Source organism: Entelurus aequoreus, linkage group LG06 (genome assembly GCF_033978785.1).
Source record: "Entelurus aequoreus isolate RoL-2023_Sb linkage group LG06, RoL_Eaeq_v1.1, whole genome shotgun sequence".
Lineage (NCBI taxonomy): Eukaryota > Metazoa > Chordata > Actinopteri > Syngnathiformes > Syngnathidae > Entelurus > Entelurus aequoreus.
Genome location: NC_084736.1, coordinates 32,127,539 through 32,153,960, shown reverse-complemented (window position 1 = coordinate 32,153,960; position 26,422 = coordinate 32,127,539). Strand labels below are relative to the sequence as shown.

Here is a 26,422-nt window from a genome sequence, read left to right as displayed (position 1 = left end):
CTGGCAGTGGAGGAGGCTTTACAAGATGGCTGCCGCGCCTGCATCCGCCGCATTCTGTCCGCCATCCGCACTGAACTGTCCGTGGCGCCGCCCGGCTCCGCCTGCCTGAGTCCGGTTCTCTTCATGGCCCGGCTGTGTCAGTCTGTGTCCGAGCTGTGTCCTAGCCTGAAGCAGTGCATTGTGGGCCGCCAGCGAGCGGGCGAGGCCGCGGCTAAAACTGCGAGCAAACAGAGCAAGAAGTTGGGTAAAAGTAAGGTGGCTGCAGAGGTCAACGTCTCTCAGGTCAAGTGGGCGGAGCTTAAGGAGGAGCTTGTGCAGTGCAGCTTAGAGGGCTACCGCATCTGGAGCTCCGCCCTCTCAAAGGTCAGCCCCTTTTGAAAATGTTGCTCGAAATGAACTTTGAAACAACTACACACACACACACAATAGGCATAGTCCAGTTATCTGTGAAGTGTCTTTTCAGGAAGGTGTATTTACGATCGGTAACAATCGGTATTGACATCGGCCCTGAAAAAGACGTATCGGTCCAAATCTACTCCTGAGTGACATTTGCAAGTAGTCAGGAAGTAGTCTTTGCCATTAAGTGCTAATACTGTAAGTATTGTACTCATTACACGCCAGCTGTTTGATTGTAACATTCATCTCAGTGAAATCGCTGTGTAAAATTGCTAATGCTAATCAGTAGCGTGTATACGGCATAGCCCAGTGTTTCTTAACCCATTTTTGGGCTGCAAGCGCCCCCTTGAGGGCGGCCCACAAATATCTCCCAGCTGTGGCAGCGGTACTCAGTTGTAGTACACTTTTCCGCCACTTGTGGCAGTCATGACAATAACAAACAGAAGCCATAGAAAAGTTTCTTAAGTGCAAAAATTAGGACTAAAGTGCTGAAGCTGTATTTTCTTTTCCACTTACATTTTTTTGACAGTTTATTTGAGAAACAATTATTAAAATTATTATTAATTTAGTTAGAACATATTTATCTTAGCAGTGCATAATTGTATTTTTTTTTTTTGCAGTATTTTTGATGAGTATTTATTTTGTAATCAGGCTGACCTAAGTCTTGATAATAATATTTGTGATTACCACATGCTTTTATGTCTTTTGACATCCTGTTCAACTGTTAGTATAGGTTAGATATAAATATTCAGTGTGATTAAAATCAAGATTCAGGTGGGCCCCTGGGCCGTCTGTAGTGGAAAAGATTGTATGTGAATTAGCACCTATGGCATTCAGTTTTAAAAGTACTGAGTTTAGTACCCGTCCCTCCTGGTCTATGTCTTAGAGCAGGGGTCTCAAACTCAATTTACCTGGGGGCCACTGGATGCAGAAACTGGGTGAGGCTGGGCCGCAAGAAAAGATTTCTTTAAAAAAATCTAACATGCACTTTTTAATGAATTCACCTTCTTTGAATGGCTTTCCCACCCTAGCAACCATCTCACTCACCATGTAGCTAGCTTTGACTGCTGCATCGCTCTTTTCGCTTGCTTTCTTGACGAAATCTTGTTGCCTCAGTAGACTGGTTTTAAAATTTGCCACCCGGTTCACTCTCTCATCTCCCTGGTATTTTGCATACTCCTCAGCATGTTTAGTTGTATAATGACGTTTTAAATTGTATTCCTTGTGCACTGCAACTTTCTCTGTATCAACTACAGAAAAGAGCTATAAGGATTATTCATAAAGTAGATTACTTAGAACACACTAACATATTATTTATTAATTCAGGTTTATTGAAACTACAGGAGCTAGTAAAGTTACATACATTATGTGTCATGTTTAAGGCTAAAAGTAAAACATTACCAGCAAATTTACAAAAAATGTTTTTCATCCTTTCTGAGAATGAAGAGCATAGAAGAAAAGGTAATTTCCAACATCAGTATTCAAGGACAACTTTAAAACAAATGTGCATATCAGTGGTGGGGGTTAAACTATGGAATTCTCTTTACAATGAGATAAAAGATTGTAAAAATATATTCCAATTGAAAAAAACCATATAAAGACAGAATAAGATCATATGTACAGCCATAAGTGTTTACATTTTGCTTTATATTTATTATTTTACTTATTTTTTGCCTGGTTTTGTATTTGTTTTGTATCATCCCGTGAGGTGTATATTACTTCTTTTATTTTTTTTGTTCGGTTTGTACATCATGAAGTTTTGCAATTCTTCTGTTTTTTTGTGTGTTTTTTTGTTTGTTTTCGTTATATTTTGATGTAATTGTTGGTTTAAATATCATTAAGTAAGACTACGTATTATGTTGAAGGGGGCAGAAAAATATACGATTTTTCTTCATCCTGCTCCTTCTCAGGCATTGGTGTGTAAATGTATAATTGAATAATTGAGGTATAATTGTCTATCGATCAAAGATGCACATCAATGAAGGAGATAAATAAAAATGAAATGAAATGAAATGAGACACGTCGGGGTGCCCCTGTGCTCAACAAAGAAATATTGCATCAAAAATCGTCTCTGTCTGGAGCCAACGGGAGGGGGGGGGGGTGTTGGTGGCTCGCCGTGGAATTTACAGTTACAGTAGCACAATTAGCCCCGAACGGGCTAACATCACCACTAACGTGTTACACGTCTGATTCGCCCAGCGACTCTCTGTCGGAGTATCAGCGCTGGGGTCCAGTGCACCACACTTTTGTATTGTCGCTCGGTCCTTCGGCGGAGTGCTTTGGAAGCTATCGGAGCGCTCGTCTTCCCCGCCCGGACTGTTTACAGCCGCGCCGGGGGCGGGAGCGAGCAGGGGGGCGAGCGAGGGAGGCAGGAAGAGCGTGTGCGGGTGTCGTGGAAAAGCGGCAAAATGTTTCTCTGCTTACGACGGTATAGCTCGGTTGGTAGAGCGGCCGTGCCAGCAACTTGAGGGTTGCAGGTTCGATCCCCGCTTCCGCCATCCTAGTCACTGCCGTTGTGTCCTTGGGCAAGACACTTTACCCACCTGCTCCCAGTGCCACCCACACTGGTTTAAATGTAACTTAGATATTGGGTTTCACAATGTAAAGCGCTTTGAGTCACTTGAGAAAAAGCGCTATATAAATGTAATTCACTTCACTTCACTTACATCACGCAAGTGACGTCAATGCATACTTGCCAACCTTGAGACCTCCGAATTCGGGAGATGAGGGGGGGTGGGGGTTGAGGTGTGTGTGGGGGGGTTGAGGTGGGCGAGGTTGGGAGGAGGCGGGGTTGGGGGTAGCGGGGGTGTTTTTTGTATTTTGTACCCAGGAAGAGTTAGGGCTGCAAAGAATTCTTTGTATTTGTTCTGTTGTGTTTATGTTGTGTTACGGTGCGGATGTTCTCCCGAAATGTGTTTGTCATTCTTGTTGGGTGTGGGTTCACAACGTGGCGCATATTTGTAACAGTGTTAAAAATAAATAAAATAAAACATGACCACCCTCAGTGTGACATGTATGGCTGTTCCTCAAGTATGTCTTGCAATAACTTGTTTGTTGTCTGCAGGAGCCACATACAACATGTGTCTCGGCCGGCACGCTGTTAGTATGGAGAAAAAGATGATGCGGTGACAGTTTCTAGAGGTCACTAAAGGCAGTGCCATCACGGCACGCTCTCGATATTGTCGAGAGCCTCATACCACACCGTGATTGTGATTGGTAGATTCCTTCAGCTCCGCTCACAACGCTGTTAAGCGCCATTCATTTAAAACTTGCGGGCCGCACTAACATTAAACTTTCATATTAAGGTGAGGGCCGCAAAATAACGTCTCGCGGGCCGCAATTGGCCCGCGGGCCGCGTGTTTGAGACCCCTGTCTTAGAGTGTCTGTGAGTCCACACCCGCTTTACACGATGTGGAGTTGATTTATTGTCTCTCCTGGTTCAGACTCTGCTAGACTCCTTTGGCGCGGCCCTCCATGCCGACTCTGCGGGCGCGGTCCTGACGACTGCCACTAGCTGGGAGGACCTGGAGATCCAAGAAGAGGCTCAGTCGGGGAGCAGCGTCACGTCCAAAATACGTGTTCCCGTCCAGGTGGGCAGTTCAGTTCTCACAGTCGACTTACTGTAGTGATGTGCGGATCAATACTGAAATGTCCATACCGCCGATACCAGATCTTTATGCTGTAATATTGATTTGATCAAAGTATCGATACTTTTGATACTTTAGTTCAGGGTTGTTGTTAAAAACAGATATTGTGTTAGCTTTGTATCGTAGGTGACTAAGTATATTATATTATTAATTATTAGTTAGAACAGGGGTGTCCAAACTTTTTGACTGGGGGGCCACATTGGGCTAAAACTATTTGTCTGGGGGCCAAAAGCAGACTGCATGCAAAGTAACTATATGTATGTATATATATATATATATATATATATATATATATATATATATATATATATATGTATATATATATACATATGTATGTATGTATGTATATATATATATATATATATATATATATATGTATATATATATACATATGTATGTATGTATGTATGTATATATATATATATATATATATATATATGTATATATATATACATATGTATGTATATATATATATATATATATATATATATATATATATATATATATATATATATATATACACACATATATATATACACATATGTATGTATGTATGTATGTATATATATATATATATATATATATATACTGTATGTATATATATATATATATATATATATATATATATATACTGTATATATATATGTATGTATATATATATATATATATATATATATATATATATATATATATATACTGTATATATGTATATACAGTTACATACATATATTTATATTATACATATCCATATATCTATCTATCTATCTATCTATACATATATATATTGCATTCAGTCAATTTTTTTAGCCCAATGCTAGAAAATGATTATCCAGAGTATGTGAAACTTCGACTCCTACCTTGTTTACCTTCGCGACGACCTCCTTAAAGTTTTGTAATCAATCAGAAATATCAAGCAGCTAAAATGTGCCAAACATGGATACATGTGGAGAGAGTTTTCTCATCATGCCTTGCAATGGATTTAAATAGGTGTAATTTAGAAGAAAAAAATTCTAGGGTGGTTGGCTGTTTTTTATAGTATCCACAAAGTTTGGGTAACAGGTGTGATGTGTGTTTTTTGTGTGCCATGACTCGGGAAGGTTGTTTGGATTGGGTCATATAAGTAATTGCTGTGCATGTAGGTCCTGGAAAGTACATTTGGTGATCACTGGTTTGAGTCGTCCACAATATGGTGGCAAATAATCATCTGTCAAACTGCCAGATATTTAAATGATATATGTTAACACCCTGCCCGCTCAGAATGCCGAATTGGCCCGTGGGCCATAGTTTGAACACCCCTGAGTTATAACATTTCAGCTTTTTCTCATTAAATACAGATTTTTTTGCTCTTTTTCTTACATTTTTACTGCTGTTTTTTCCCATGTAAGAATAGAATAATAATAATAATAATAATAATATGATTGTGTAACTGCATAACCTAATGTGTCAAAAATTCTGCCTGTACGAAAATATGAATGTTCATGTACACATTTAACAATATTTATTATGACTGTTGTAATTTTTCAATTTAATTTATAAGTAAGTATTATTTTTTTAATTAACTAACTCATTGTTGTTTATGTTTTAGATATATTATATTTATATTCAGAGAACTTCTAATATTTCAGATCAGGTGTGTCTAAACTTTTTCCACCAAGGGCCGCATACTGAAAAGTCAGGTATTGGGGGGCATTTTGATATTATTTTATTATAAAAAAGTGCTAAACACAGACATTATATATTTAAAAACAAGAACATTGTACATTAATATTATTAGTTTAAATAATTCAGCTTTTTCTCATTTCATTAAATTTTTTGCAAATTTTTCTCACATTTTTACTGTTGTTTATTAAATAAATATCTTATTTAATTTTTAGCAGACACATTTGGTATATTTACACTAAGTATCGGTATCGGACCGGTTTCACCGATGCCAGCCTGAATTGTACTTGGTATCGGATCGGAAAGAAAATCAGTGGTATCGCACATCACTAACATACTGCGCGTTGAAAAGGTGCAAAGAAGGTTTACGTGATCACATGACATGCCATTTGCAGCCATCTTGGTTTGTCCAGTCCCTCCTGTTCCGGCTGTGTGCAGAGGTGAACAGGATTGGGGGCCACACTCTGCCACGAGCCACCCTGCACGAACTTTTGCAGGCATGCCTGGACCAGGTCTTGCAAGAGTACCACCGACTCACACAGCAGACGCCCGGGGTAAAACACACACACACACACAGTCACATGCACGCACAAAATGAGCATATACTGAAAAGATCATTTCACACACAAGTAAAGACGCTGCAGGGCTACTTGTATCACATATTGTATCGCAGACAAATAAACACGCTGCAGGACTGCTTGTATCGCACATGATATCACACACAAGTAAACACGCTGCAGCACTGCTTTAATTGTACATGATATCACACACAAGTAAACACGCTGCATGACTGCTTGTATCACACATTGTATCGTACAAGTAAACACGCTGCAGGACTTCTTGTATCGCACATGATATCACACACAAGTAAACACTCTGCAGGACTTCTTGTATCGCACATGATATCACACATTTAAATGCATAGTAGCCATGATGTTTTATGTCTTTTCAGGAAGGTATCTTTCCAATGACCCAGAACCGAGCCCTACAAATGATGTTTGATCTCTGGTATCTTAACGCCACCTTGTCTGCCAAAAGATCACCACAAGACCCAAGGTGATACTTTAGATCAGTGGTTCTCAAACTTTTTCACCAAGTTTGATTGATTGATTAATTGAGACTTTTATAAATAGGTTGCACAGTGAAGTACATATTCCGTACAATTGACCACTAAATGGTAACACCCGAATAAGTTTTTCAAGTTGTTTAAAGGCCTACTGAAATGAAATTGTTTTATTTAAACGGGGATAGCAGATCCATTCTATGTGTCATACTTGATCATTTCGCGATATTGCCATATTTTTGCTGAAAGGATTTAGTAGAGAACAACGATGATAAAGTTCGCAACTTTTGGTCTCTAATAAAAAAAAGCCTTGCCCCTACCGGAAGTAGCGTGACGTAGTCAGTTGTTCGCCTCCTCATATTTTCCTATTGTTTTCAAAGCAGCTAGAGCGATTCGGACCGAGAAAACGACGATTACCCCATTAATTTGGGCGAGGATGAAATATTCGTGGATGAGGAACGTTAGAGTGACGGACTAGAATGCAATGCAAGACATATCTTTTTTCGCTCTGACCGTAACTTAGGTACAAGCTGGCTCATTGGATTCCACACTCTCTCCTTTTTCTATTGTGGATCACGGATTTGTATTTTAAACCACCTCGGATACTATATCCTCTTGAAAATGAGAGTCGAGAACGCGAAATGGACATTCACAGTGACTTTTATCCCCACGACAATACATCGGCGAAGCTCTTTAGCTACTGAGCTAACGTGATAGCATCTGGCTCAAATGCAGATAGAAACAAAATAAATAAATCCCTGACTGGAAGGATAGACAGAAGATCAACAATACTATTAAACCATGTACATGTAACTACACGGTTAATAATTCTCAGCCTGGCAAAGCTTAACAATGCTGTTGCTAACGAGGCCATTGAAGCTAACTTAGCAACCGGACCTCATAGAGCTATGATAAAAACATTAGCGCTCCACCTACGCCAACCAGCCCTCATCTGCTCATCAACACCCGTGCTCACCTGCGTTTCTGCGATCGACGGCGCGACGAAGGACTTCACCCGATCACAGATGCGGTTGGCGGCTAGCGTCGGCTAGAGCGTCTGCTATCCAAGTAAGTCCTCCTTGTTGTGTTGCTGGAGCCAGCCGCTAATACACCGATCCCACCTACAACTTTCTTCTTTGCAGTCTCCATTGTTCATTAAACAAATTGCAAAATATTCACCAACACAGATGTCCAGAATACTGTGGAATTATGAAATGAAAACAGAGCTATTTGTATTGGCTTCAATGGGCTACCGATACTCCTGTTTCACTGGCTACGTCACGCGCATACGTCATCATCCAAAGACGTTTTCAACCGGAAGTTTAGCGGGAAATTTAAAATTGCACTTTATAAGTTAACCCGGCCGTATTGGCATGTGTTGCAATGTTAAGATTTCATCATTGATATATAAACTATCAGACTGCGTGGTCGGTAGTAGTGGGTTTCAGTAGGCTTTTAAGTCGGGGTCCAAGTACCACCCTAATGACCACCATTAAAATACAGTAGCGTCGTAGGCCCATGTATTCATTAAAATCATGTATGTTAACAAGTATATTTAATATTTTGGCCACTGTAACATGACACACCATTAGAAATATTTAGATGTAAAAAATACTTTTGTGATAAAATTAGTGTGTTTTGATTCTCCCAGTCTGGACTAATAGGGACTCCTGTGAGTGCCTGCAAGTCTGCATTCAGGGCAGGATTACTGGTGATCTGCAGCAGATAGTGAAAGTAAAGTCGCTGCCCCTTTTAAACTTCTATGCTAGTGTTAATCATATTTACTTATTTTGTTCTTCTGGGCTGCGCTTACAGCTGTGTAAGGGGAAGAACGCTGATTGAACATTCATTATGTTATGAGGAGACTCACTTTTGCGAAGTCGCGCACTCACACTGACACATATACACACAAAAGTACACAAACGTACACACACATTGACAGACACACACAGGATCACGGTCAATAAAGGCGGATTGTTCCGTGCAGGATTATACCGAGCATCGTCACTTCCCTGCTGTTTACTACTGCGCTAACTTCTAACCGTTCCGCCATGTTTGATGGAGAAAATATATGCAGCTGATCACCGGGATCCAACTCAAATTAATGGAAATCACGATCATATTAAGTTAAAGTACCAATGATTGTCACACACACACACACTAGGTGTGGCAAAATTATTCTCTGCATTTGACCCATCACCCTTGATCACCCCCTGGGAGGTGAGGGGAGCAATAAGCAGCAGCGATGGCCGCGCCCGGGAATCATTTTTGGTGATTCAACCCCCAATTCCAACCCTTGATGCTGAGTGCCAAGCAGGGAGGTAATGGGTCCCATCTTTATAGTCTTTGGTATGACTCGGCCGGGGTAAAATCGCCCAGCCCTAGTCTGACTGTATTTTGTACAGTCTGACTGTATTTTGTACAGACTGACTATTAGTCCGACTGTATTTTGTGTAGTCTGACTGTATTTTGTACAGTTTGACTGTATTAGTTTGATTGTATTTTGTACAGTCTGACTATATTAGACCAACTGTATTTTGTGTAGTCTGATTGTATTTTGTACAGTCTGACTGTATTTTGTACAGTCTGACTGTAATAGACCAACTGTATTTTGTGTAGTCTGATTGTATTTTGTACAGTCTAACTATATTTTGTACAGTCTGGCTGTATTGGACCAACTGTATTTTGTGTAGTCTGATTGTATTTTGTACAGTATGACTGTATTTTGTACAGTCTGACTGTATTAGTTTGACTGTGTTTTGTACAGTCTGACTGTATTAGACCAACTGTATTTTGTGTAGCTTGATTGTATGTTGTACAGTATGACTGTATTTTGTACAGTATGACTGTATTTTGTGTACTCTTGACTGTATTTTGTGCAGTCTGACTGTATTCATCTGACTGTATTTTGTATAGTCTGCCTGTACAGTCTGACTATTAGTCTGACTGCATTTTGTACAGTCTGAATGTATTAGTCTGACTGTATTTTGTACAGTCTGACTTATTAGTCTAATTGTATTTTGTAAAGTCTGACTGTATTTTGTACAGTCTGACTTATTAGTCTGATTGTATTTTGTAAAGTCTGACTGTATTTTGTACAGTCCGACTCTATTAGACTGACTGTATTTTGTAAAGTCTGACTATATTTTGTATAGTCTGACTATTAGTCTGACTGTATTTTGTACAGTTTGACTCTATTAGTCTGACTGTATTTTATAAAGTCTGACTTATTAGTCTGATTGTATTTTGTAAAGTCTGACTGTATTTTGTACAGTCTATTATGTATTTTGTACAAAATACAGTCAAACTAATAGAGTCAGACTGTATTTTGTAACGTCTGACTGTATTAGTCCGACTGTTTTTGTAAAGTCTGACTGTATTTTGTACAGTCTATTAGTCTGACTGTATTTTGTACAGTCAGACTGTATTTTGTACAAAATACAGTCAAACTAATAGAGTCAGACTGTATTTTGTAACGTCTAACTGTATTTGTCCGACTGTTTTTGTGTAGTCTGACTGTATTAGTCCGATTGTATTTTGTAACGCCTGACTGTATTTTGTACAGTATGACTATTCTGTACAGTCTGACTGTATTTTGTACAGTCTGACTATTGGTCTGACTGTATTTTGGTGATAATATCACAAGATGTTGTATTTTCAGAATGCAGGCGGTCTGTGATTGGCTGGAGAGCCACATCGACCCCTTTGACCTGGACGTCTTCACGACTCCCCTCAATGCAAACCTCCATCGTCTGTGCCAGAGGACATCCGTACGGTTTCTCTTCAAATCATTCCACTCCTATCGTTTGTTAAAACAATGAAACATTTTTTAAATAGTTTTTGGTTTATTGCAAATTATTGCAAAATAATTTTGCTCATCTTTAAGGTCGACTGTACTTTTTATTTGGCTGTCCTGATACAACTTTTACACTTCCTAATACGATACCAATTGTGGACTGCTTGTATCGCACATGATATCACACAAGTAAACACGCTGCAGGACTGCTTGTATCGCACATGATATCACACACAATTAAACACGTGGCATGACTGTTTGTATCGCACATTATATCACACACAAGTAAACACGCTGCAGGACTGCTTGTATCGCACATGATATCACACACAAGTAAACACGCTGCAGGACTGCTTGTGTCACACATGATATTACAAGTAAACATGTGGCATGACTGCTTGTATCGCACATGATATCACACACAAGTAAACATGCTGCAGGACTGCTTGTATCACACATGACATCACAAAAGTAAAACACGCGGCATGACTGCTTGTATCGCACATTATATCACACACAAGTAAACATGCAGCAGGACTGCTTGTATCACACATGATATCACACACGAGTAAACACGCTGCAGAGCTGCTTGTATCGCACATGATATCACACACAAGTAAACACACTGCATGACTGCTTGTATCGCACATGAAATCACACACAACTAAACACGCTGCAGGGCTTCTTGTATCGCACATGATATCACACACAAGTAAACACGCGGCAGGACTGCTTGTATCGCACATGATATCACAAACAAGTAAACATGCTGCAGGACTGCTTGTATCACACATGATATCACACACAAGTAAACACGCTGCAGGACTGCTTGTATCACACATGATATCACACACAAGTAAACACGCTGCAGGACTGCTTGTATCACACATGATATCACACACAAGCAAACACGCTGCAGGACTGCTTGTATCACACATGATATCACACACAAGTAAACACGCTGCAGGACTGCTTGTATCACACATGATATCACACACAAGTAAACACGTGGCATGAATGCTTGTATCGCACATGATTTCACACACAAGTAAACACGCTGCAGGACTGCTTGCATCGCACATGATATCACACATTTGACATGCAAGTTGATATCGTGACCTTGTTTTTTTGCTGATATCGAATCAGGACAGCCCTAGATATATCACAGCAGACGTGTATGGAAGAGAAGTAATCGAGCCGCTGTAGGAACACCACACTAAGTGCTTTGGTTCTTGCAGGTGCTGTTTGGGCTGCTGACAGTTTTGGAGAAACCGTTCGGATGGCGGAGCAGCAGCGCGACCTCGCAGGAGCCTCACAACATCCTTCCTCTCTCCAGCAATCCCATCAGGTCTCAGCTTCTCTTTCCCTCGGTCTACACATTTATTCACCTGGGAAGGTTTTATCTGCCGATACTGTCGAGTGACATCATCCGATACCAACCACATGTATGAACTGTCTTTTTTAAGTGAGTGCTATTGACGGTGTTGCCATGACAACACAATATGTGTGTTAGTACACATAAGGTCAGTAGTACACAAAAACTACTATCTACCACTCTTTGAAAGTCCTCCTGTGTCCAGCCAATTCTTCCCTGAGAGTGTAAACATGACCAAATATACAAAAAACAGATGTTGTCAATTAAAAAATATTAATCTAAACACTTTGGTATCGACCATATACTGATACTATTGATGGTGTCGACACCACCAGTGAATGGATGGACCGTCCTCTGACGTGTGTTGTACTAATTGTGACAATGCTGACACAGCAACACTTTTATTATCCTCTTTGTAACTCTTTCATTAATATATTTAGTAATTTTCCATCGATATCCGCTTACTTTCTGCTGTATCGCACTTCTCTAACTTTACCTGGCACTTCATTCTTCTCTTTTCATGCTAGCTTAGCGATTAGCATGCCCGCTCCTGCTTGCTCTGGGTGTGTAACATGTTAGGTGTCGTCCTCCAGTGATAACAAAACTTGATGATGACACTTAAGATGCTAAGAAATGTAGATTATTTTCCGTAATTGAGGTGGTGAGCGGCTCCACACTGTGCACTGTGTACACATCATTATTATTCCAGGGGACTAGAAATAAATTGGGCTTTTATTTGTTTTGAATATGTATTTATTTATTTTCAGACACATAATTGTGCTGTTTTCCCCCAACAAGTAAAATAAAATATATACATCCAAATAAATAAGCAAGAAACTACAAACAATTGCATTCCTGAATGGCCTTAATGAGACATACTAACCCACAAGCACGCAAAAGGGTCATCAACCCACCCACATTTGGGATGTGATTCAATCAGGGTTGATCAGTTGGAGGAATGAATAAATAATAACTCCTTTTGTTGTCTGCAGGTTTGGTTTGTTGCCTCTCAGCATGTCCGGTCTGCATAAATCCTAGATTGCCACCAAAAGTTCCAATTCTCACCAGCTGGTAAATATTTAAAATATCTTAAAGGGGAACTGCTTTGTTTTTTAATTGTGTTCCATTCACCATCCTTTATGTGGGACAAGAAGTTTTCCTCTTTTATGCATTCTAAATCGTAAATAAACGCTAGCAAGAGTCGGCTTACCAATGGAGCAATGCAAGTCACTCTATTTCCGCCTATAAAGTGCATCAAGGTTTTATGTACACACTGTAAGTATATAGTGTAGTAAATACTAATAAGGATATAGGTGATGTTGTCAAAAAAATAGTACCTTTACGTTAGCGCTTATAACAACAATATCGCTAATACTTAATAATAATACTTCATATTCAGGTCACGGCATGTTGATTAAGTATTGTTTGCAGTTTTTACAAACTGGTGCATTTACACCCTCGTCTACGAAGATACAAATACTAAATAGTATGTACAAAATACTAAATAGTGTGTATAAAGTACTACATGGTGTGTATAAACTACTACATAGTGTGTATAAAGTAATACATAGTGTGTATAAACTACTACATAGTGTGTATAAAGTAATACATTAGTGTGTATATGTAATAAATAGTGTGTTCAAAGTACTAAATAGTGTGTTCAATGTATATTTCTTTGTTTTGTTTTTTAAAGTTTCAAATGTTTGCTGTTAAAGTTTTTGTTTCTCGAGAAAGTTTATTTGTTTTTTTTTGTTTCAGTTTTTCACAAATGTTTTTTGAGAAAATTTCTTTGTGCTTTTAGAAAGTTTCAAATGTTTTTTAGAAAGTTTGTTTGTTTTTTGGGAAAGTTTCAAATATTTTTGAGAATTTTTTTTTTTTGGGGGGGGGGGGAGAAATTGTATTTTCTAAGAATGTTTCAAATGTTTTTTGTCAAAAAGTTTTAGTTTTTTGAGAATGTTTTTTTTTCGCAGAATTTTTTTTTTTTAGAAAGTTTGTTTTTTGATAAAGTTTCTTTTTTTTGTGTTTTTAAAGTTTGAGTTTTTCGCAAAATTTTTTGAGAATATTTCTTTGTTTTCTGAGAAGTGTCTTTGTTTTTTGGGAAAGTTTCAAATGTATTTTTGAGAAATGTTCTTTTCTAAGAAAGTTTAAAAGTTTTAGTTTTTTGAGAAAGTTTCAAATGTTTTCTGTTAAAACGTTTTCTGAGAAAGTTTCTGTGTTTTGTCCCCAGACTTCAAAGGCAGAAAATGGCCGTTTGAAAGCAGGAAGCATCTTCCGCCAGCTGGCTGATCAGGAAGAAGACTCATCTTCTCCAGCTTTGTTCAAACTTCCTTGGTTGTCTGGGATGACCAAATAACTTTCAAAATAAAGGTGATGAATATGTTTTTCTATATTTGACGTGTAAAGTACTTTGTTTGCATCAACGGTGGGACTTTCTAAATAAAGTTGCTCTGGTATTTACTTGCTTCTTGATGTTTGATATCTTCTCTTCATCTTTGAGCATTATTTGTTCACCAGTTGTTAACGATAATAAACACCTTTTTGCTATACTTTACACCAGGTGTGCACATTACTTCCATCTCGGAGGACGTTTGTGTCGATCTTACTAAAAAGCAAGTCAATGAAATACAAAACAATTCTATACAAAACAACATGTTTATCAAATAAAGTGCATGGAAAAAAGACTTTAAATGTAACACAAAACATTTAACATTGTATGCTTTTAATTTTCCTGAGGGAACTCTCCTGAAGGAATCAATAAAGTATCCATCTAACTTAAGTGCCCTACTTGCTACTGACTAATGGTATTAATGCTCAGTAGGAAGCTACATGATAACGTAAAATTATCGCTGTATCAGAGACATGGATGGATGCAAAAAAAGGAATGGACTTCGGACTAGAAGAATATGAACTCAATTATATTAATAGAGTAAATAAGAATGGAGGCGGAGTTGCGGTGTATGTGATGAAGGACTTCCATTAGAAGGTGGTAAAAAACATGTCACTGGCTATTGCCAATGTTTACCATTGAGATATGTCATGAAAGAAGCAGAAATGTATTGATCAGTTGTATATAGGGCACCCAACTCAAGTATTGAAGGATTTGAAGACTGGATTAAGGGAACTTTCAATGGAATCAGTCAAAAAGTACTTTTTTTATGTGGAGACTTAAATATTGATCTCTTGAACCCCAATAAGCCAAAAGTCCATTAATGACTTCACAGATACAATGTATAGTATGAGTTTGTATCCCCAAGTCACAAGGCCAACCAGAATTGCAAGTCACAGTGCTATACTTATTGACAATATCTTCACTAATGTCTTTGATAATAATACAACAAGTGGACTGTTAACAACTGACATCAGCGACCATCTACCAGTTTTTACTATTTATGATGGGAACTACAGGAAGAAGAACATTGACAAAAAGACATTTCAAAGACTATGCACAGAGGAAGGAATGATTTCCTTCAAGAAGGATCTGAGGAAACAAATTTGGGACAATGTATACAATGAAGATGATGCATATGAGAATTTTTCCAACACTTTTCTAACACTATGATAAACATTGTCCATGGAAAGAACTTAGTAAGAAGCAAAAGAAAAACAACAAACCATGGATGACAAAAGGACTGAAAAATGCTTGTCACAAAAAAAAAAATACATTATATCGAATATTTATAACACAGATCTATAGAGGCAGAAAATAAGTATAAGAAATATAAAAACAAGCTAATTGGTATACTATGAACATGTAAGAAGGAATACCATCCATCCATTTTCTACCGCTTACCTACCGCAAACCCAAGACTACTCAAGACCTTCGTATTGTGAGGCACACGCACTAACCCCTCTTCCACCGTGCTGCCCGTAAGAAGGAATACTACAGTCAATTATTAAACAAGAACAGAAACAACATGAGAGCAACATGGGGCATCCTAAATAGCATAATTATAAATGGTGCTAAGAAAGATTACCCCCAGTACTTTCTTTCCAATCCAATCCAATCCATCCATCCATCCATCCATTTTCTACCGCTTATTCCCTTCGGGGTCGCGGGGGGCGCTGGAGCCTATCTCAGCTACAATCGGGCGGAAGGCGGGGTACACCCTGGACAAGTCGCCACCTCATCGCAGGGCCAACACAGATAGACAGACAACATTCACACTCACATTCACACACTAGGGCCAATTTAGTGTTGCCAATCAACCTATCCCCAGGTGCATGTCTTTGGAGGTGGGAGGAAGCCGGAGTACCCGGAGGGAACCCACGCAGTCACGGGGAGAACATGCAAACTCCACACAGAAAGATCCCGAGGCCGGGATTGAACTCACGACTACTCAGGACCTTCGTATTGTGAGGCAGATGCACAACCCCTCTGCCACCGTGCTGCCCACAATCCACTTTATTTATATAGCACATTTACACAACGAGAATGTTTCCAAAGTGCTGCACAGCCATATTAAAAACAATATTAAAAACAATATTATGCTCCACCAATGACTGAATAAAAACAAAAAATAAATGAATAGAAAACTACGGAGCCCCTAAAGGGACATGGGAATTTATTTTTTTTTAGACATGTATCTCGTGGCCACGAGAAACTTTCTCGTGGCCACGAGAAACTTTTTATTTAAAAAAAAAAAAAAAGTTTTTTTTTTTTGTTTGTTTTTTTTTAATAAAAAGTTTCTCGTGGCCACGAGAAACTTTCTCGTGCGCACGAGAAAGCATTGGATGCGTGTTGATGGTTTAGTGTGTGTTAAAATGGCAGTTTAGGAGTTAATATGGCTGTATTTCCAATTAGGACTTTCCCCCATGTGTGTTGTGGCAAAATGTGAATGCTTGATTAGTAGGTGTGAGACAAACACGTTATCTTCCTGGTTATTGTAACGCTACGTGTTTGACATTATTTAAGACGTTATCATGCCCGGGAAAGGACAGTTTTCCTCTTCTGTGGCTGTGGGGGGTGGGCGTGGCTTGCGGACCTGCAGCGAAGCGGAGTGTGTCAGTTAGTCCCATGTTGATGTGATCAAACTTCTTTCTTGCTTGGAAGATACACACACAATTGTAACTGTTATTTCTTCCTGCAAATTATAAATATGTACAACGTGTTTAGATGTATTCATTTATGTAAAATTGTCATTAAATGTAATATTGCCTGACAAAAAGTGATTCGACGTACGTAATATTTTGATATTTACACATCGCATATTTACACACGCGCATCTGACTAGAATACCCTTATGTGCATTACATCTATCAACATCAACTACCTACTGTACTGTTTACTTGTTGAAATACCCTTTTTAGAACACATATCTACCCACATAATTTATATGTGTATATATATTATATAAATATATATATGTATATGTGTATATATAATATATAAATATATATATATATATATATATATATATATATATATATATATATATATATATATATATATATATATATATATATATATATATACATACATATTATGTATAAGCATGTATATATATACTCTACCATTGAAAAGTTTGGGGTCACATTGAAATGTCCTTATCTTTGAAGGAAAAGCACTGTACTTTTCAATGAAGACAACTTTCAACTAGTCTTAACTTTAAAGAAATACACTCTATACATTGCTAATGTGGTAAATGACTATTCTAGCTGCAAATGTCTGGTTTTTGGTGCAATATCTACATAGGTGTATAGAGGCCCATTTCCAGCAACTATCACTCCAGTGTTCTAATGGTACAATGTGTTTGCTCATTGGCTCAGAAGGCTAATTGATGATTAGAAAACCCTTGTGCAATCATGTTCACACATCTGAAAACAGTTTAGCTCGTTACAGAAGCTACAAAACTGACCTTCCTTTGAGCAGATTGAGTTTCTGGAGCATCACATTTGTGGGGTCAATTAAACGCTCAAAATGGTCAGAAAAAGAGAACTTTCATCTGAAACTCGACAGTCTATTCTTGTTCTTAGAAATGAAGGCTATTCTACAAAATTGTTTGGGTGACCCCAAACTTTTGAACGGTAGTGTATATGTATATTATATATTACTGTAACTTGTTCTTAAAAATAGTAGTTATTTTGTTTGTCAAATTTAGTGTTTGTGTGTATATATGTATACTGTATATATGTATGTGTGTTTCTTCCTATACAGTATACATGTATATGTGTGTGTGTGCGTGTATATAATATATATATATATATATATATATATATATATATATATATATATATATATATATATATATATATATATAAATTCCCATGTCCCTTTAGGGGCTCCGTAGAAAACCAATATAAAAACAATATTAAAAAAAAAAAAAAGATTAAAAACGATTTTAAAGGGTAAAACCAATTAAAACAGTAAAATAGAAATGAAAATGTATAAAAAAAACACAGAGGACAACAGAGAACAGAAGACCACACAACTCACGTAGTGTTAAAAGCCAAAGAGTAAAAGTGGGTCTTAAGACGAGACTTAAAACACTCCACTGTGGAAGCAGTTCAAACATGGAGGGGCAGAGTGTTCCAGAGCTTAGGGCCGACCACAGAGAAGGCCCTGTCTCCCCTGGTTTTAAGTCTGGTCTTGGGCACCACGAGCTGGAGCTGGCTCTCGGACCTTAGAGCGCGCGCAGGAGTGTAAATTTGGATGAGGTCTGAGATATACTGAGGTGCCAGTCCATGCTAAGCTTTAAAAACAATCAGCAAGGTTTTAAAATCAATTTTAAGATGAACAGGGAGCCAGTGCAAACTCCGAAGAATTGGGGTTATATGCTGGCGTTTCCTGGCCCCTGTTAAAAGTCGTGCTGCCACGTTCTGGACTAACTGCAACCTGGAAAGAGCTTTTTGGCTAATGCCAGCATAAAGTGCATTGCAGTAGTCCAGGCCACTTGAAATAAAAGCATGCACGACTTGTTCAAAAAGGTTAAAGGATAAAAACGATTTTACCTTTACTAAAAGACGAAGATGATAAAAACACGATTTTAAAACGCCATTGACTTGTTTGTTCTAGATGGAAATACAAAAAATGACAATAAGAACCAAATAGTTGAACGTTTTAATGATTACTTTGTAATATCGGAAAAAAATCTGGAACAAAGAATTCCAAATGCTGATGATGGGTCAGTTGAGGACTTGAGTGAGCTCATAGACAGAAATCCCAATTCCATGTTTCTTAAGAATGTGACGAAAGAAGAAATAATCAAAATTGTAAATCCAAGACCTCAACCGACTGTCATGGAATAGATATGGTAACGATAAAAAAGGTTACAGAAGAAATTTCAGAACCTCTGACATATATCAGCAACGTATCATTTCTAACCGGCAAATTCCCTGACAAAATGAAAATTGCAAAAGTCGTACCAAATTATAAGAATGGAGACGTACACCAGTTTAATAACTACAGACCAGGTTCATTACTTCCACAATTCTCCAAAATCATGGTAAAACTATTCAATAGCCGATTAGATATATTTATTAACAAAAGTGGGATGCTCGTGGAGAACCAATATGGATTCCGAGCAAATATCTCAACATCGATAGCATTAATCAAAATAACAGATGAAATTACCAATGCAATAGATGGTAAAGAATGTGCGGCCGCAGTATTCATGGACTTAAAAAAAGCATTTGACACAATTAATCATGATGTTTTAATACAAAAATTAGAACGATATGGCATCAGAGGTTTGGTCTTGAACTGGGTAAGAAGCTATTTAACCAACAGGAAGCAATATGTGAAGATGGGTGAAAATATGTCAACACGGCTGGATATATCTTGTGGTGTACCCCAGGGATCAATATTGGGACCAAGATTGTTTAATCTTGTATAAATGACATTTGTAAAGTTACAAAAGACTTAAAGTTAGTTTTATTTGCAGACGACACAACTGCTTTCTGTTCAGGAGAGAACACAAAGAAGATAATATAAATAATAACAGAAGAAATGAACAAATTAAAAAGATGGTTTGACAAAAACAGACTATCTTTGAATCTCAGTAAAACTAAAATAATGCTATTTGGAAACAGTAGAAAAGAGCATCATACACAAACACAAATAGACGGAGTAGACATTGAAAGGGTAAAAGAAACAAGATTTTTGGGAGTATTAATAGATGATCAAATGAACTGGAAATCTCATATACAAAACATACAACATAAGGTGGCAAAAAACATTTCAATAATGAATAAAGCAAAATACGTCCTGGGCCAAAAATCACTTCATATTCTCTACTGCTCGCTAGTGTTACCATATCTGTGTTATTGTGTAGAAATATGGGGAAATAACTACAAACGTGCGCTACATTCGTTAACCGTGTTACAAAAAAGATAAATTAGACTGATACATAATGTTAGATATAGAGAACATACAAACACTTTATCTATTGAATCAAAAATATTAAAGTTCGATGATTTGGTAAATGTGCAAACAGCTACAATTATACACAAAGCAAACTATAACCTGCTACCCAAGAATGTCCAACAATTCTTCTCAACTAAAGAGGAGAAATATAACCTTAGAGGAAATTCTAATTTAAAACATTTGTATGCACGTACAACACTTAGAACCTTTAGCATATCAGTATGTGGAATTAATTGATGGAATGGATTAAGTAAAGAAGTTAAACAATGTACTGATATGATTCAGTTTAAGAGGTTGTTCAAATTAATAGTGCTTACAAAGTACAAAGAAGAAGAATTATGAGAAATACTTTCAATCTTATTGAAAATAAGATATTCTTCATCTCAGTATGTTAATAATGACTGATTTAATTATATATTACAAAACTTTTGTATTACTCATTCACGGATGTCATTTTACTTTAAAAAAAAAAGTCAGTAAATGAATGTATATATTTGTAAACGCTCTGAAGTGGGAAAGGGGTAGGATTAAATAAGCTTTGCTTCTTCCTACTCCTTTTCGGACATGATGTAAAGTGTAATGATATGAAATTGTGTGATGTATTATACTGTAAGTGTGTTCATGTTCGAAATAAACTAAAGAAAGAAAGAAAGAAAGAAAGCATTACTTTTGTCAATTGTTTTTTGAGACAGTTTAAAAAGTTTTTTTAGAAAGTTTTTTTAGAAAGTTTTTTTGTTTTTTGGGAAAGTTTAAAATGTTTTTTGAGAAAGTTTCAATGTTTTTTGGGAAAGTTTCAAAAGTTTTGGAGAAAGTTTTAATTATCTTTGGGAAAAGTTTATAATTTTTTTGGGGAAACTTTCAAAAACATTTTGATAAAGTTCCAAATGTTTTTTGAGAAACTTTCAATCGTCTTTGGGAAAAGTTTCAAAGGTTTTTAGAGAAAGTTTTAAAGGTTTTTGAATGAATGAATGAATGAATGAATGATCTTTATTGTCATTGTGCATGTACAGGTACAGGTCCAACGAAATTTAGATTGCTTCCCTGAGATGCTTTGCTTTTTTTTTTGAAGAAGAAACCACACAATATACAAAAACAACACAATATACACAATATGCAATATACAATGTGGCCTAAGACCACTCTAAGAGGCAATGTAAAAGAAAACGAGACAGTAAAAAGTATAAAGTGACTAGAGAGGAGTAATGCTGTAATGCTTTTGGGGAAAGTTTCAAAAGTTTTTTGAGAAGGTTTCAAATGTTTTTTGAGAAAGTTTCAAATGTTTTTTGGGAAGGTTTCAAAAAAATGTTGAGAAGGTTTTAATTGTCTTTGGGAAAAGTTTAGAATGTTTTTTGACAAAGTTTCAAATGTTTTTTGAGAAAATTTCAAATGTTTTTTTTTTTAAATGTTCAATGTTTTTTTGAGAAAGTTTCAATTGTCTTTGGGAAAAGTTTCAAAGGTTTTTTTTGAGAAAGTTTCAAATGTTTTGTGAAAAAGTTTTTTTAATTGTCTTTGGGAAAAGTTTAGAATGTTTTTGGGAAAGTTTCCAAAAAAAATTGTGAAAGTTTCAAATGTTTTTTGAGAAAGTTGTTTTGTTTTTTGGGAAACTAAAATGTTTTTGGGAAAGTTTCAAAAGTTTTTTTTAGAAAGTTTCAAAATGTTTTTGGAGAAAGTTTCAATTGTTTTTGGGAGAAGTTTAAAAAAAAATGTTTAGAAAGTTTCAGATTTTTTTTGTGGAAAGTTTCAAATGTTTTTGAGACAGTTTCAGATGTTTTTCGAGAAAGTTTCAAAAGTTTTTTGAGACAGTTTCAGGTGTTATGCTAACTTAAGTGTTCTACTTGCTACTGACTAATGGTATTAGTGGTCAGTAGGAAGCTACATGCTAACGTAGCATTACATTTGTCAATGGCGTTATCTATTAATAGTTATATAGCTCAGTGGGAAAAAAGACTTTAAATGTAACACAAAACACTAACAAACATTGTATGCTAACTTAAGTGTCCTACTTGCTACTGAAAAATGATATTAATGGTCATTAAGAAGCTACATGCTAATGTAGCATCTGGTTGCGGGTTAGTGTTAACCGCCCGACAAGTTGCAAAACAAACTTGTTAGGAGGTGAACCTCAACTTTTCAGAATCAAAATCATCTTTATTGGCAAGTTGGGTTTGCCATGAAATGAATTTGACTCTCTTGTTTAATGTCAAGAATAAATATTATGGATTAACTAAAGATTCTAAACAAGTACTTAAATAACTAATATGTGGTCAATAATAGTGCAGTGGCGAGTAGAGCAAAAGGATGATGACGTGAGCATGAGTTAGTACATTCACAGCGACAGATGAGTTCATCAGATTGATAATCGTGTGTTGGCGTACAGTGATTATGATCCAAACCCAACAGGACGGACTGACAGATAGAGGTGTAGAACAGGATCAGCAGGTCCTGGGGCCGGTAGAACTTCTTGACAGGAAGGTCGTCCTCTGCTGTGCCTTTTTCCTGATTGTGTCTATGCGGGAGGTCCACTTCAGGCCCCGGGAGATTGTGGATCCCAGGTACCTGAGACCTGTGTTGCGGTTTTATGGGACCTTTTATGATGCGACACGCTGGCATCAGCATCGAGGCGTGTCATTACTGCACACCTGGAACTTGAACTGCTGCATCATGTGACCCAGGAAGTAGCTCCAGTTCACATTTCACTTCTCAAGGCAGCCTCTGAAAACAATCAGTGTGAGGATACACACCTGTGTGGAAGGGTTTGTGCGGCAAAACTATTTGAAATGTTCAATCAGTGTGTCTGCAATCCACCTACTCAGTGGCCTAGTGGTTAGAGCAGGGGTGTCAAACTCATTTTAGATCGGGGGCCACATGGAGAAAAATCTACTCCCAAGTGGGCCGGACTGGTAAAATCACTGCACGATAACTTTTACACATGGTTTTCTTTGTTTAAAAATAGAACAAGCACATTCTGAAAATGTACAAATCATAATGTTGTTTTTTTTTTTTTACACTTACATGTTGTGGTTAATAGTATTCTACCTTTAATAGTTGTTATTTATACTTTCTGAATAAATTATGTGATAATGTTCATCAGCCAACTCATTGGTGTTAATTTTCAATCTATCAAGATAAAAATATAATATCAAAATCAAATTAGTATGTTATTCATGTCGTTTGCTCATTTTCCTCGACTGATATACTAACATCATGTAGGTTTTTGTTTTTGTTTTTACATATGTAACATCATCTACAAAGATACAAATAATTGCTATTGCGACATCTAGTGGACACATTTAAAACAGCAGTTTATTTCATAGAAAAATGTTGGTTCATTTTATACTTGGCAAAGTCATCCCGCGGGCCGGATAAAACCTGTTGGCGGGCCTGATTCGGCCCGCGGGCCTTATGTTTGACACCGCTGGGTTAGAGTGTCCGCCCTGAGATTGGTAGGTTGTGAGTTCAAACCCCGGCCGAGTCATACCAAAGACTATACAAATGGGACCCATTAGCTCCCTGCTTGGCACTCAGCATCAAGGGTTGGAATTGGGGGTTAAATCACCAAAAATGATTCCCGGGCACGGCCAACGCTGCTGCTCACTGCTCCCCTCACCTCCCAGGGGGTGATCAAGGGCGATGGATCAAATGCAGAGAATAATTTTGCCACACCTAGCGTGTGTGTGACAATCATTGGTACTTTAACTTTTAAGTTGTCTGTCCGTATTATGATTTGTCTGTGGGTAAAAAACGGGACTGTATTTCCTCGATTGGCTGTCATTTTACAATAATCATAGTTGTGTGTGCTTATTCAGACGTGTGTGTGTGTGTGTGTGTGTGTGTGTGTGTGTGTGTGTGTGTGTGTGTGTGTGTGTGTGTGTGTGTGTGTGTGTGTGTGTGTGTGTGTGTGTGTGTGTGTGTGTGTGTGTGTGTGTGTGTGTGTGTGTGTGTGTAAGAATTGTGTGTCTGTTTACATGTGACTTTTTTCTATGTTTCTGCTGTTAAATAGTTGTACGTTTTGTCCTGTCTACAGACAAATCATATTGTTGATGTAGATGATTTATATCTGCTGTACAGATTTACTTTACAAAAGAGAAGTGTAGGATACTTCTCTTGTTGCCTTATTTGTATTTGACTTTATTAAATGGATTTATTTTATTATTTGGTGCAGCCGGGCCGGAGGAGGAGGGGATAGAAAGAGAAAAAAAAAGGAAGACAGAGGGGGGAATTGCGGGGAAAAGAGGGGGATAACACAGAGAGACAACAACTACAACAACAAACGCAACAATAACAAAAACAGAACAACAACAAATAGGATATGTACAAATATGATGGTAAAAGTGATAGCAAAGAAGCAGTTAGTGAAGTAAATATTAATAACACAGAAATGACAATGAACATTATTACACTACAAATGGATCAATACAAATACAGATGGAAATATCACTATTGATAATGAGTAATAACAATAATTTCCTCTATTGTCAACTATACAGTTGTTCAAATGCAACAATATATGAATGTAATGATAACTTGAAATACAAAAGAAAGCAGATAAATGGAGAGGAAGAATGACAAGCGAACTGTATTAACCTTGTAGATTGTTATAGTAAAATAGGTTAAGCTTTGTCAGTGTGCCGTGTTTTACCCAGTGTCCCCGTTAATATATGTTTGATGAAATGGGATTATATGCATGAGTGTATGTATATATATGTACTTGTATATGTATGTTTGTACAGTGAATGTATATGTACAGTATGTAGGATGATACTCGAAACCGGTTTTCCCGGTTGTTCGATAAGAAAAGAACCGAGTCCTCGGAACTCGAATCCCTTTTTGAGAACCGGTACCCGTTATCGAGACCACTATAGTAAAGAAAAAGAGTTGGTCTTTATTTGAATCCTCGGAACGAATCCATCCCGACCAGAAATGCCCCTTGAGACATCACAAGAATTTACGTCATGTTAGCTCAGTCATTAGGCGCAGATAGGGAAAGCAGGAAAAACAATGGAATAATAAAGTTCAAAACAAAAGGATAATCAATGAATAACTTTACTGAGAGATTTGAGCAGGGTACAAACACATGACGAACACTTTTACGACAACCGAAAACATAGCAACCAGGCTAGCAAACGCACCTCCTTTACGGCAGCTGTCACAACGCTCTTAAAGCAACCGCAGCACATACATATATATATATATACAACATATATGACATCTCCCTTTTTCAACTTTTGTTTTTCTTTCCTTGTAAACAAAACAAAATCACACTGTATATGTGTTGTCTGTCTAATTATAAATAATGCAGACGAGGCGTGTTGGCTGAGTTCTTGACGTTTACTTTCACGGGTGACGACATGCAACAACACTTTTCGGGGCTACCGCGCATGCTCGTCACTCCTGTTGCATGCTGGGTAGTGTAGTCGTTATATTCCCTAGCTCATAACATCACATCTTTCCCCCTATAAAGAAAGATTTTAACTCAATAAAGTGTTTTTTTTTTTTTAGCTTTAACTTTTCATTTTTTAACATTGTAACCACATTTGCAAACAACTTTTCTCTTCATAGAATTTTCTTTCAATAAAGAAATAAAGTGCAAAAATGTCAAAGCATCATAACAAACAGTTATGTCAAATAGCAGCAGAAGTGCACTTTTTGGAGAGCTGTATTATTTTCAGTTTTGTGTCCAAGGGACTGATTTTATTTAACACTATAGTATTATTTATACACATATAGTGATCACAGAGACAGGTTGTTTTTGTGTTACTGTATATATTTGTTTTTCTGAAAAATCCCATTTAATATACTTTGGGTAACAACAATCAATATATATATATATTTTATTTTATTTTTTTAATATTTTTTTTAGGGGGGTAACAGTCAATATTTATTTATTTATTAGATTTTATTTTTTTCTTATATAATAAAAGTGAGCTTTTGTTAAACCAAATATTGTGGGGTTTTTTCCATATACAACAACCTATCTGGACTCGATAAGAGAATCGATAAGGAATCGGTTCGATAAGAGGATTCGATAATAGGCTCGAACTCGATAATTTCTTATCAAACATCATCCCTAACAGTATGTGTGGGAAAGTTTCAGATGTTTTTGGAGAAAGTTTCAAATGATTTT

The 26,422-nt window shown here is 37.1% G+C and overlaps 1 protein-coding gene across 1 annotated transcript in view; it reads left to right on the top strand.

The window, feature by feature from the left end:
* The window catches only part of cog1 (component of oligomeric golgi complex 1), a 43,307-nt gene extending 28,984 nt beyond the window's left edge, over nt 1-14,323 (top strand). The window contains exons 8-15 of the mRNA XM_062050533.1: nt 1-363; nt 3,840-3,986; nt 6,098-6,256; nt 6,655-6,758; nt 10,427-10,535; nt 11,800-11,909; nt 12,929-13,007; nt 14,164-14,323. The exon at nt 1-363 is cut by the window's left edge and continues 68 nt beyond it. Of these exons, the coding sequence (XP_061906517.1) occupies nt 1-363; nt 3,840-3,986; nt 6,098-6,256; nt 6,655-6,758; nt 10,427-10,535; nt 11,800-11,909; nt 12,929-12,974 (1,038 nt within the window). The 3' untranslated portion in view covers nt 12,975-13,007; nt 14,164-14,323. The remainder of the gene's footprint in view (nt 364-3,839; nt 3,987-6,097; nt 6,257-6,654; nt 6,759-10,426; nt 10,536-11,799; nt 11,910-12,928; nt 13,008-14,163) is intronic.
* The last annotated feature ends 12,099 nt before the right edge of the window (nt 14,324-26,422 follow it).